Source organism: Leptinotarsa decemlineata, unplaced genomic scaffold (assembly GCF_025532065.1).
Source record: "Leptinotarsa decemlineata unplaced genomic scaffold, Ldec_3_MD MMD2_tig00003192_RagTag_RagTag, whole genome shotgun sequence".
Classification (NCBI taxonomy): domain Eukaryota; kingdom Metazoa; phylum Arthropoda; class Insecta; order Coleoptera; family Chrysomelidae; genus Leptinotarsa; species Leptinotarsa decemlineata.
Window position 1 is genome coordinate 2,669,978 of NW_027412582.1, and position 14,179 is coordinate 2,684,156.

The following is a 14,179-nucleotide window of genomic DNA, read 5'->3' on the forward strand; positions in this document are numbered from 1 at the left end:
ATCAATCTACCCAAGATTCTATAACAGGTGTGTAACTTTCATGAACGCACATCTTCTGGTTACAATTCTACAAGGTGTTTTAAAAAGTGAGTCTGATTGTTGCAACAATTTTTCTTTCGAAATCTGTATGGGTGACAAGAAAATGGTTTTCACTATATTGATATACCCAAGATTCTATAGGAGTTGTGTGATTTTCATGATTACAAGGAATCTCAAAAAATTATTCTGATTGTTTCAACAATTTCTTTTTTGAAATCTGTTTAGATGACAAGAAAACTGTCATCACCAAGTTAATCTACTCAAGAAACTATGGAAGTTGTGTGATTTCGATGGACGCACATCATCGGATATAATTTTTATATGGGGTATTGGAAAGTAAGTCTAATATTTCCAATTTTATTTTTCCCTAAATTTGTATTGTTGATGAGACAGCGATTATCAACGCGTCAATCTACTCAAGATTCTATAAAAAAGTTTTACACCAAATAATAATTTCACGTTCAATCTATAGTGAATGGTTATTTCTAGCCACAGATATTAGTACGGGTGCTAATAATTTCGTATCCCAACCACAGATTTTTATTTTCCTCTACGTCAGTATGTGTGGCCAGAAATCTGTGGATAACTTCACGCCAATAATTATTGATGAATTCCGAGCTATAACTCCTGAGATGTTGAATAATGTAAGAGCAAAATTCGAACAAAATCTATATTGTTGCATGGAGCGAAATGGCGCACATTTTGAACATTTACTCTAAATTTCCTATGTGAGTTACCCTTATTAGGTGTTACTTTTTTGTGTGTGCTTTGAAAACAATTATTGGGATTTATTAATCCTAAAACAGTTTTTTAAACTTTTCTGTGTCATCAGCATTCAAGGAAATCAGCAGGTTGTATTCGTTGTGTAGCTAAGTTTTTAGTATAATTCATTTTTTTATCAGAAGCATAAAGTATCCACGTCAAAAGGCAACCTTCATAAGGAGGTGCCACTCAATTTACCTAAAATGTAAGGGTGGTAACCAACCCCATCCCCCGAAAAAGTCTCCTCGTAATAAACAAATAATTCTTACTTTTTTACGAAATCAAATGGACACGTATTAGCAGGTTGTCATAAAAAGCAAAAATTAATTTTTTTTATGAAAGTTCTGAACGTAAATTGTACCTTAAAAACAATTTGATGCATTTTAAAAAGAGTTGAACTCAATAAAAATACCTTTAAATCTTCAAATTATCTCGAAAACTAATCGTTACAAAAATTTTCTTTTAACAGAGATGTGAAGGTATTAGAAAAGACCTTCAAAACAATGTGCCACTCGACCTACTTTCCCTATCTAAATAAGGGTCGTCGGACGCACCTCTCCGAGGGGGTGCCTACTACAAAAAATCTGATTAGTCCGAAAGGTGTTCCCCTTTAATTAGAACTCGTGAATAAGTTATTTTGTTCTAAAAATGAGGCTATTCGTATTGCAATTATTTTTTCAGCAATTTTACCCAGAATAGGGACCAATGCAATTGATCTGTGGTTTGATATCGATGTTGTATCTCCTGATTTCAATATTGGTATCACTTTTGCGATTTTTAGTTTATCCGGAAATATTCCAGTTGTTAATATATTATTCATCATCTGAGTTATTGGTTTTAGTAATGCATCTAGGTTTTCTTTATACATAAACACTGAGTGATTGTAGATGTCAGTTGAATTGGAATTCTTGAATAATTTTATTAAATCAGTTATTTCTTCTTCTGTTGGAGGATAGATGAAAAGTGAATTTCTAGTTACGGTAGTAGGGGATTTGCCCAGATGTGTCGAGAAATGAGCTTTCGAAGGTGGAGTTTCATTGATTATTTCATTTACAATATCCACAAAGGAATTGTTAAATTCTTCGGCAGATATCGTAGTAGTTGTTTTTTTTAGGTTTCCTTCCTATATTGATGTTGATGTTCTCCCAGATAGCTTTTGGTCTATTAGACGACTCGAAAATATTATTCAGCGCCACTTCTTCTTCTAATTTTTTGAAGTTGTGGCACTTTTCTACTTTATGTCCATCTTTTTTGCAGAATTTACATCTGCAATGGATGTGGTACAGATATATCTCTTCTTCTTATCCAGTTCTCTTTCAGTAACAACGTACATTATGGCCTCACTTATTTCTTCAAGCCAAAGAGAAAATTCTATAATTGTGACAGACTTTTTCAGACGTTTCAATTCCACTATTGGTTTTCCCCATTCTATTTTTAAATTTGTGCTCAATTTGATCACTGCGTCATTCAAAAGGTTTGGATTCAACAAATATCCATCACGTTTTAAACTTTGCACAGCTTTGCACACCACAGCTTTCAAGTTCAGTTTGTTTGAACTTAGCTTCTTTCTCTATTAGACGTTTTTCCTTCTCAAGTTTAATTTTCAAGTGTCTGCGTCGAATAGATTTACTACCTGGAACTTTGCTACTTCCAGGAACTTTAATTGATATTTCTGAAAGTATGTCTTCCTTTTCACTTTCAAATTCTGCCGGGATTTCTGGTTTTTCTATATTTTGCAATTTCAAGGTTTCAGATGTGTCATGGATTTGACTGCCGTTTTCAAAAATTGCTGGTACTTTTGCCTTTATCCTTCCACTTCTTCTTAAAGGTACTGAACGTGAAGCAGACATCTTCAACAGGGTTGTTCTTATTGAAAACTCGAAGCACCACTCATGTATCTGACTTGGTTTCACTTTTTGACTTGGTCAAGACTTTGGGTTTGTTTAATATAAAGAAATGAGAAGATAACTTTTCGTACCAACTTTTTATTTACAAATCTACCTCTCAATTGTCTTTCATGAAGGGTTAAACAGGAAAATTGACACAAACATACTATAAAATTAAATGAACGAGATTAACAATAAACAAACGTTTTATATTAAATTTCCGCAGGAACAGTGGTGGAATTGTGGGTTTTGTAAAGTTTTGATTGACAGCTTTAGCCACCGACCTGAAGGATCTAGACCCGTCGAAATTGGCAAGCAGTTTATTCCTAATTCTCCAATTGTGACGTTCTTTGCTTTCATTTATCCCAAGTTTGCAGCTGTTGCGAGCATTAACAAACCTGGTTCGGTTTTCGGCACTGGAATTTTTGCGCCAAAACAGATTCAATGAATGACAACTTATTTGACATATACAGGCTGATTCACGGTGGATGGCACATTAGACGTTTCTGGTGAACCAGACAACGGATCACTTTGAAAATTTAATGGAGGGCATATTCGGACATTCTCTAGCCAACTAAAATATTTTCGACAATGCGGTGTTGCCGCTTCTATTAGAAAGCAGTAGCAACTTTGATTTTTCAAATGGAACACTCTGTATATAATATTATTTTTGGAATCTCCAACAATTGCCCGACAACTTTTCTTGATATTTCCCTATTTCCCGTTTTCGAAATAAAAATTAATTTCAATTTTTTTCTTCGAAAATCATGACTTCTAAAAATGCCGATATCTTTTAGTTAAGAAGTACTATGATATCGAAATTTGGTTTGGAGTTAGGTGATACTTGGACACTTCCCACACGTCAGCCTAATCTCCGTTACTTCAATACAGGGTGGTAAAAAATACAGTTTTTTCGTTTGCTTGAAAAAGTTGCTGAAATTTGATTATTTTAAATGGAACACCCTGTATATTATTGAAAATTCGGAAAGCTGCTGAAATTTGCTTTCTTTCTATGTATATCATACCTATACCTAACTAGTCAAGTTTCGGACTTATGAACATTTATTTGTGAAAATGTCCCTTCAGAATGGTATTTCCATTCGGTATTTGGTAAGCAGGCCATGATTACTATTTGACAGTAGCATTGTGACATTCTCCTAATAATATCGACATTTTCGTCACTTCAGAAGTTGCAAATACCTTCAAAACGATGGAAGAAAACTATTCAAACGAAGTTCTTATGAATTTGTTTATTATTTTTGGACAGTGTGACAAAATTATCAGCAGAACATGTAGAAAGTTCAATGAAATGTATCCGAATCTACCGCCAATGAACCTCAAGAAATTTATACGAATTCAGAACAATTTCAATATGTTTTGGATCAACTTCAAAAGCACCAAGAAACTTGCCTCGACCCGTAACTTTCGAAGACAACCAGATTAATGTCTTAGCATATTTTCACGCATTTCCCGAGTCATCGATAAGAAGTGCTGAAGAAGATTTGGGTATAAAATATTCATCGGTTCAAAGAATCTTGCGAAGACATAAAATGCATGATTATAAATTCACCAAAATTCAAGCAATGAAGCCTCAACATCCTCAACAGAGAGTAGAATTTTGTGAAATGTTGTTGACACGCATTCAAGAAGATCCACTTTTTTTAAATAAAATTATTTGGACTGATGAATCGAAATTTTCGAGAGAAGGGATTTTCAATAGAAAAAATCGTCATTATTGGTCCAGTGAAAATCCTCACGTCACAAAAGAAGCCGGATTTCAAGAAAAATTTAGTTTTAATGTCTTCTGCATGTTGATGGACAACAAATTGAGGTACGTGATATACGAGGAGTCATTAACATCCAGAAGCTACCTGAATATTTTGGAGAATACTGTAGACAGTTTCGTGGATAATCTGCCACTCGAAGATTATCGAAACTGTTGGTACCAACTAGACGGAGCTCCTGCACATTGCACAAGAGAGGTGAGCGCAGAACTGGATAGACAGACTATTTGACGATCGGTGGATGAGGCGCTTGGGACCATGGAATTGGCCAGCGAGATCACCCGATCTTAATCTATTAGATTTTTATTTGTGGGGAATGTTTAAAGAAAAAGTTTACAAAATACCCGTGCGTTCGAGAGATGAATTGTTAGAAAGGATTGCCCAAACACTTGAAGATTTGGATCCCAATGAAATCAGATCTGCCACCACGAAAGCAGTCAACACCCGCATTTTAAAGTGCTTGGAAGTGAACGGCCAGCGATTCGAACATATTTTGAAATATTCCACACGATTGTTTTACTTTTTTATAATCATTCATATCAATATTTTCAATTTCAAGTTTCTTGGTGCTTTTTTAAAGTTTATCCAAACATATTGAAATTGTTCTGAATTCGTATAAATTTCTTGAGGTTCATTGGCGGTAGATTCGGATACATTTCATTGAACTTTCTACATGTTCTGCTGATAATTTTGTCACACTGTCCAAAAATAATAAACAAGTTCATATGAACTTCGTTTGAATAGTTTTGTTCCATCGTTTTGAAGGTATTTGCAACTTCTGAAGTGACGAAAATGTCGATATTATTAGGAGAATGTCACAACGCTACAGTCAAATAGTAATCATGGCCTGCTTACCAAATACCGAATGGAAATACCATTCTGAAGGGACATTTTCACAAATAAATGTTCATAAGTCCGAAACTTGACTAGTTAGGTATAGGTATGATGCATAGAAAGAAAGCAAATTTCAGCAGCTTTCCGAATTTTCAATAATATACAGGGTGTTCCGCTTAAAATAATCAAATTTCAGCAACTTTTTCAAGCAAACGAAAAAACTGTATTTTTTTACCACCCTGTATTGAAGTAACGGAGATTAGGCTGACGTGTGGGAAGTGTCCAAGTATCACCTAACTCCAAACCAAATTTCGATATCATAGTACTTCTTAACTAAAAGATATCGGCATTTTTAGAAGTCATGATTTTCGAAGAAAAAAATTGAAATTAATTTTTATTTCGAAAACGGTAACAGATAGGTATAGGAAAATATCAAGAAAAGTTGTCGGGCAATTATTGGAGATTCCAAAAATAATATTATATACAGAGTGTTCCATTTGAAAAATCAAAGTTGCTACTGCTTTCTAATAGAAGCGGCAACACCGCATAGTCGAAAATATTTTAGTTGGCTAGAGAATGTCCGAATATGCCCTCCATTAAATTTTCAAAGTGATCCGTTGTCTGGTTCACCAGAAACGTCTAATGTGCCATCCACCGTGAATTAGCCTGTATAGCTTCAACAAGATGGCTATTATCAATTGTCAAAATTTGAAAAACCCTATACATTTAATATTTAAATTCAAATGTTACATTTAATTTTCAGTTCACTGCGTATGGCGATGAATGTTACTCAAATTTTCATCTCATTAAAAAAGATTATAGCATAATTCGTTTGACCGTATTATTGATTGTTATTGAAATATTGATTTTTTTTTCAATTCCACTTCTAATAGACATTGTAAATGTTAGTATGAGTTGGTCCTCAAAAATTACAAAGAAAACTTAGAATTTTTGCCACCCTTGGTTGCCATTGAACAATCATTTCAGTGCAGGTATCTCCGAACCTACCCAATGTCACCACGTCGTCTTGCGAATCCGTGGCCATCGAGACTGCAATCAAATCCATGATGATCACTTTCCGAAACGCCCAACGAGGTGGCGAAAAAATATCAATGGAAGAACTTAAATCTTGTCTGCGAAATGAACCACCAGGTAATATGTACTTTTATTCAGTTAGATTTGAGAGTTTATTGTAGATTACCGGGGAAATTGCCATCTCAATCAAGTAACACACAATCAGAGAAAATTATCACATTATTCAGCCAAAATGTTTTGATTATGCGACTGAACCTATTCTAGTCTATACAAAGTCAATCCGAACAGGTAAATAAAAGACAAATGTACCGGGTCTGATGAATTTACTGTTTAATACCACATAAAAGCTCCCACATAAAAATAATGATCGGACGTGGTATGAATTCCGTACCTGTCACTCAGAGTATGCCAGTCGTATCTATAGAAAAATAACAGATCTTCCTAAAATTCAATTCAATAACTTCACAATATACCTCAATCCTTTTGCTGAGATAGAACTAGAAGCACTCTTAATTTAATGAGTAAACTCGAAAACAAACATTCTGCAGGAAATGACGATATACCGCTCTTCCTTCTAAAGAAATGTTTGAGCAATATCATCAAACCTTTGACTTTTTTAGTGAACTTGTTATTTTTAAAGGGAACATTTCCCAACTCCCTTAAAACAGGGAAAATCATCCCAATTCATAAAAAGGGTTCAACTAGCGAAATGGATAAGTATCGTCCCATAACAATAACGTCAAGCTTCTCAAATATCTTTGAATATTCTTTCCTTGAACGGTTGTTGAAATTTTTGGATGTTTTTAATATTTTAAGTGAAAATCAGCATGGGTTTAGAATTATTCAACGAATACGGCTGCAATTTCGTTCTTTAACCAAGTTATTGAATATTTGGAATCAGGAGAATGCCCTGCTGGGGTCTTTTGTGATCTCAGCAAGGCATTCGACTGTGTTAATCATCAGCTTTTATTATCGAAGTTGTACAATTATGGAATCAGAGGCTCTGCTTTTAATTGGATTTCTTCCTTCTTAACTGAACGTACTCAGTATGTACAAATTTCGGAACGTATTTTCGGAGCAAACACATTTGTTAATTCTGAAACTAAAGTGGTTAACATGGGAGTTCCACAAGGGTCTATATTGGGGCCAATTTTATTTTTATTGTATACCAATGATCTTGAGAAATACCTTACAGGGATCCCTGCTACCATGTACGCTGATGATACTTCTGTGATAATATCGGACAAGGATGAAATTGCAGCACAACAGAAATGCGAACAAGTTTTCAGTTCTATAAACGAGTGGTGTAGCCTAAATTCTTTATATCTGAATGCAACGAAAACCCAAATCGTCAAATTTCATAATTGGCAAAAAAATTGTCTTTCATTAAATGTTTGCGTTAGTGACACACTAATATGTAACATAAACGAAGTAAAATTTCTCGGACTAGTTGTCGATGAAAATATGAACTGGAAAAGTCACTGCACTTATTTGAATAAAAGATTGAATTCTTTATGCTATATGTTCAGAAGTCTCAAGCAGGTCCTGGAGGAGCCTCAACTACTATCCTTATATCACTCCCAAGTAGCATCTCGAATCAGGTATGGAATTTGTTTGTATGCCAACTCCACTTCAATAAATGACGTTTTTATCATGCAAAAAAGAGTTGTAAGAATTGTGGCCGGCGTTTCCTCCACGAACTCTGCTAGAGGACTGTTTGTTAAATATAACATATTGACATTATTTTCACTCTACATATATGAACTTTGTAATTATGTTCATCAAAATAAAACTAAATTCAACAGAAATGCAAACCTGCATGACGTTAACACTCGTCAAAAAAATCATTTTCACATTCCATTTTGCAAATATAAAATCACTTATAACTCACCTGATCATATGGGGCTGAGAATCTATAACAGACTACCCCACGATATAAAAAATGTCAATGAATGTAGGAAATTCAACAAGATACTGAAAACATTTTCAATTGAAAAATGTTTTTATTCATTGGATAAATATTTCAATATGTAGTTGGTGATGAGCCTGTTACTGTCTAGCTTATCAATCTTTTTACTTTTTACTTTTTTACCTTTTGTTGTCCCTACTATTCCTATACATATTGTACTATGTCTTTTGGAAAATAAATATTATTATTATTATTATTATCAGTAGGATGAAACCCATTAGAAAAAGAAGGCCATATTGTAAAAATGAAAGGAAAAATGAATTACGGGCGATGTGAGTTTGGGATGTGGGAGGGGGTGAGTTTTTAAGGGCAAAAAATGGTTCATTTCGATTTCCGGCAAAACTACAAGTCCTATAGAAAAAAGTTATATGGCCAAGTTGTAAGTAGATCTACAATTTTTTCACCTAACCTCAAAATTTATGTGAAAAATTCAAATAACCAAGTTTTTAAAATTAAAAAAAAAAAATACGAAATTTTGTAAAAACTCACCTTTTTATGTCCCAAATACAGTGTGATTTATTTGATTCAAAATATTTATTCACCTCATTTTGACATAATATCAAAAATACATCCTGATTTTCAATCGAAAATTCTCGCGTCAAAATATCAGTTTTTTTCTAAAAGTCGGTATGCTTTTTAGTCGTTGAAATCTCTACTTTCTGATGGTGCAAAAAAATATACATTACTAAAGTAAATGATCTCAGAAAATGCAAAAAATCGAAAAAAACTTTAATTCGAAAATTTTCTTTTTATAATTATGTACAATTTCATGATAAAAATGAGATTGCTGCAATTTTATTCAGATAAAGAGTATATTTATTACATTCTAATTACATTTATCTCATAGAAAATCTCATAAAATATAAATATACATGTAAATCGTACTATTGAATTTAGATAATTCATTCTGATTGAGTTATTAATTCTAATATTTTCAAAAACGTTAATCTTGTTATTAATAAATACCTTATCTTGAATTTTAATCACTTATCCATTAGTTTTTGTCTCTTTGATGGCATTTCTTCATCGTTAGATTCGACAAACCTTTCCAATTCTAGTTGAACTTTGAAATCTTGAAGACCATCACCTTCTTCTTCTCCAGCATTATTTCCGGTCTGCATTGGCTCTTCATCCATAGTTTCCTCTGAATAATTAACTTCGTCCTAGGTTTTTTCTTCCATATTGGAGCAATTTTCAGAACCATGACAATTTGAGCATAAATTCTGCATTTTAAACTATGTTATCGACAGCCACATTTTAAACTGTTACATCCAGTTTCACAGCTGCAGCAAATAGTTTTAAGCAATACTTCCGAAATTAATTCCTTTTCTGTAAATTTGGGCATAGTGCCACGTTGTTACTGCTTCCAGTCCCAATCTGTTGTTCTCAGTTCGTTACCCAACCAAGTTTGAAGCTGGTTATATGCCCTGTAACAATGTTATTCTTCTGCTCCTTCTGTGGGTGGGAGGTTTGCCAAAATGAAAGATGATTCAATTTTTGCCAATTGATATTTTTGAAATCTCATTAGGTTCAGTGTTATTTTTTCATTTTTACATTTACAAATAGATTTGATTAATTGTAATCCATTTTTTATATCTTCCTTATAAAAAATATTGGCCAAATTTGACAATTTTTTAGCGTCTAATAATGAATTTACGATACTTTCTTTCCTTTTTCGGCAAATTCAGAAGTTGTATCACAACCGGAAAAACAATGTAGGAATGAAGGATTCATGTTTGGAACTATTAGACGAGAAAAATTGATCCTTTACATTTTCAGAACCTGGTTTGAGAAAATAAATGTCATGATTATTAGAAGTTAATTAATTTAAAAGGAACAAAAGATCAATATCTTGACCCACAACAATGACAGTTTAATTAGCATCTCCGGCAATTTTTATCAAGGTCTTAATTATGTCAGCATCAGCATCTTCTTCTATTTGTTCACAGGAAAACCTTTGTGACTGTAATCTTCTCATTGAAGTTTTCATTACTTTTTTCTTGTTTTCTCCGTCAGAAAAAAATGTTTCTTGCAAAAATGGTATTTTTGTATGGTTTTGATAATCAAACTCTGGAATGTTGTCTCAGGTCTAAGACTACGTTCTCTTCTCTCAGTTAAAGTAGCTGCTGGTACTGTTGTGACAGTAACGATTTTTTAATTTCAGGGTACCCATCAAAGCCAATATAGCACAAATATTTATTGTACATAATGATAAAAAAAATTTCGAATTCAAGTTTTTTCGATTTTTTGCATTTTCTGAGAACATTTACTATAGTAATGTAGGTATATTTTTTACACCATCAGTGTCTTTATTACTGAGTCAGAAATAGGTGAATAAATAAATAATTAAATAAATCACACTGTATTTGGGACATAAAAAGGTAAGTTTTCACTAAATTTCGTAGAATTTTTTTTAATAAGACAAAAATAAAAAACCAAAAACTTAGTTATTTGAATTTTTTCCATAGGACTTGTGGTTTTGCCGGAAATCGAGATAAACCATTTTTACCCTTAAAAACTCACCCCTCCCACTTCCTGAACTCAGATCGCCCGTAATTTATTTTTCCTTTCAGTTTTATCATATTCCCTTCTATTTCTAATGGGTTTCATCCTACTATAATTTTTTTCCACTTTTCACCATTTTTTGAAGGCTTTCAGTCTTGGTTTACTAGTCGAACAAATAATATTGGATGGGCACAGAAGCAAAACATTATGGTTAAAAAATGTGTGGTCCACTGTGAACTCATCTGTTTGCATTTTCTAAGGAATTATCAGTGCTGTGGCTTGGGTTAGAATTTATGAAATTAGTTTATTCTGCGTTGGCTTGCATTAGTGCCGTGTTTTTCTGAAAGTTGTTCTTGTTGTTATTGTTTAATCAGGATGACGTTGTGGAGACCCTTTCGTAATGTTTCTGATAATGAAATGGACATTGTTGGAAGCTCAGTTGAAGATATTTCTACGGCGTCGGAATTTTTGAATAAAGACTTGCTTCCTCAAACCCAAGATTCTTCAAATATTTGAACTTGCTTGACAAATGAAATAAGTGGGTCTCATGGAACACTGACTGTGAGCTAACTGACCCACAAGGCCGCTCCCTGGTTGAATGCTCTGAGATGAAATCTTCCCCACACGGTTACTGTGTGCAGAACATCTCATCTCATCCAGACAGATGGATAGATAGATGTGTTTATTGACTACGTTATATAAAAAACTAGTACTATGTTACTGTATCGCTGCTGTTCCAATAGCCTAGAAACCTTCTCTATGAAAAATTACTCATACATGTCAAGTTTCATCACGATTGGTTGATGATTGGGCACAAAATTATCTTTCCAATGATACCTAATCTGTTGTATTTCACTCAAACATGTTGGTATTATGAAGAAAAACAACTAAATCCAGTACTTTGAAATGTGTAATTGACTTAGTAGAATCCTACTTCAGCAAGTGCTGAAAATGTGACCCATTTGCTTCCATACAATAATACATATTTTGTTCAAATCTATTCCTAACATTCTGTAGCATATCAGGTGTTATACTTCTGCACTCTGCTGTAATTCGTTGGCGAAGATCTTCTATGGACTCGGGCTGCTAAGCAAAACATTTATTTTTCAAGTGTCCCCAAAGGAAAAAGTCTAAAGGCGATAAATCAGGTGACCTGGTAGGCCATTCGATGGGGCCTCTCCTTCCAATCCACCGTCCAGAAAACCGGTCATCTAAAAACTCTCTTACCGGAGCAACATAGTGAGGAGGTGCTCCATCTTGCTGGAATTGAAGCCGATCATCATTATGATTTTGGTCATTTTCAATTATTTCTGTCATAAGAGGATCAATTGTATCTTCAAGCATGTTCAGGTAGACCTCACCAGTTAAATTCCCAGGAATAAAAAGTGGCCCTACGATATGAGTACCTAATATGCCACACCAGACATTGATTTTTTGAGGGTACTGGGTATGGACCTCTCGGAATAAGTGTGGGTTACTGTCATGCCAGTAACGGCAATTATGCCTATTCACAGCTCAATTCAAAAAAAATGTTTTCTCATCGGAAAAGCACGTGTTGAATGATAGGTGCGGATCATCAATTAGTAGCTGGCTCAGTTGTTCACAAAATTGCAACCTTCTATCAGGATATTCTTCATTGAGTTCCTGTACTAATTTAATTTTGTACGGATGAAATTTATAGGCTTTTAATATCCGTATTATGGACGAACGGGAGACACCTAAGGCTGCAGCAAGCTGACGGGTACTTTGAGTATGATCCAATTCAACATGTCCCAAAACAGCGACTTCCACTGCTTCATTTCTGATCGGTTTCCGTGGCTGGTGTTTCACATTACAGACAGATCCGGTATCGACAAACTTTTGGACTAACTTGGCAACGTACGAATCATTCACATTTTTCCCGGGATGACTATTATGTTGATAATAAAGTTTAACAATTTCAGCTCGTCCAGGAATGGAATAAACCATTTTTACAGTAAAGTTGAAATAATTTCAAAAGCAACCGAACTGAATCAATGAACGTTTGCCTAAATTCTTTTTGTACACTTATCTGCTGTTGTTATTTGAACCAAAAAACGCACGAGAGAAATTGAAGAATGTAGTAGTGATAAAAATGCCGTTTTTTCCGCATTTTCATTAATACAAAAAATATCGAGTAAATGTTCTTGCTTTTTTATAACTATCCAAGTAAATACAACAAATTAGGTATCATTGAAAAGAGAATTTTGTGCCCTTTCAAATGATATATCACTCGACCCCACTTTCCATTCAAAATTTCAGGGTTGTTACTCACCCTCGCTAGAGGGTTGAAGGCACAGGTAGAAAAATACATCTGAAATGTATCCCCCTCAAAAGCAAAATTGACCTGTCCGAGCATTTTTGCGTTAAGTTACAAAAAAAAGGAGAAAAGCAAGGTGCATAGTTTTCGTTGGACCACTCGATATGCATAATGAAGGTACAGACATTATTCCATACTCGACAAACAGCGGCCGGCAGTGATCCTGCATCAGCTATAACTCTTATAGCCCGCCTTTGAATAATGAAGACTTTTTTTAAGTTTGAAGTATTACCCCATAAAATGATACCGTGATTCAAATGGGATTGTATGAGACCATGAAAGGCACTCAATAAGGTTTCTATGTTTGCAAACTTTTTGAGTAGACGCAGAACATACGTGTATTTGGATATTTTTTGCCCAGTTCATCTATAGGAGTGGACCAGTTGAGATTATTGTCCAAGATTATTCCAAGGAGTTTAACAGTGCCACCATTTGAGAGTGTGTGATTTGCGAAAAAGTTCAGTTTTTGTTGCTGTTCAAGCAGAGTAAATTATTACCTATACCAGTGATCTGTTATATTTTCCACCTCCTCTTCAACAATCCACTTCCGCTCCTCCGGATCGGTCCTCAACTTACTGATGGGCACTTCAGCAAGATTGACATCTTGCTGAAGTGGCTGGTCGAAAGCCAGCTAAAGGCTGGTCGAAAGCCAGCCTTTGTTAATTCAATATTTTATGGAGTCGTGTCTTCATTTGAATGTAATTATTGCATGGGGCTCCCAAAAACTAACCGGAGACGAGTATCTTCAAATCGCCAACAAGTGTTTCTCAGTGAATCTGCAGAAGTGAGTTTGAAATCTGGAAAAAAAATTTTATACTTACCGGAGCGACTCTCCCATGTTGCTTTTGTGATCTATAGTTGGATATAGGTTTTGTCTGGCGGTTCTCGCCAGCCCTATTCTCTACCGTCCGTTGGTTCACGGAAAATCTTGTCCGTTGAAGGTGACGTTTCCTTCCGGGTGTACCAGCCTCCGGGTGAACAGTATGTCCTGACTCTTGTCAGGCTTCATACTGATTTTCCAAAGGTT

General features: G+C 34.5%; 2 protein-coding genes across 9 annotated transcripts in view; both read left to right on the top strand.

Moving 5' to 3' along the window:
• The window catches only part of LOC141483248 (uncharacterized), a 403,587-nt gene that overhangs the window by 213,746 nt on the left and 175,662 nt on the right, over positions 1 to 14,179 (top strand). The window lies entirely within an intron of this gene.
• The window catches only part of LOC111515695 (4-aminobutyrate aminotransferase, mitochondrial), a 179,114-nt gene that overhangs the window by 32,467 nt on the left and 132,468 nt on the right, over positions 1 to 14,179 (top strand). For 4 of the 8 annotated variants that reach the window (XM_074177708.1, XM_074177703.1, XM_074177704.1 and 1 more), the window contains one exon: positions 6,298 to 6,457. The exons of 1 other annotated variant lie outside the window; for it this stretch is intronic. In XM_074177708.1, the coding sequence (XP_074033809.1) occupies positions 6,370 to 6,457 (88 nt within the window). In that variant the 5' untranslated portion in view covers positions 6,298 to 6,369. Of the gene's footprint in view, positions 1 to 6,292; positions 6,458 to 14,179 lie in introns of all 8 variants that reach the window. 3 more of the 8 variants (XM_074177707.1, XM_074177710.1, XM_074177706.1) reach the window with 1 other exon arrangement.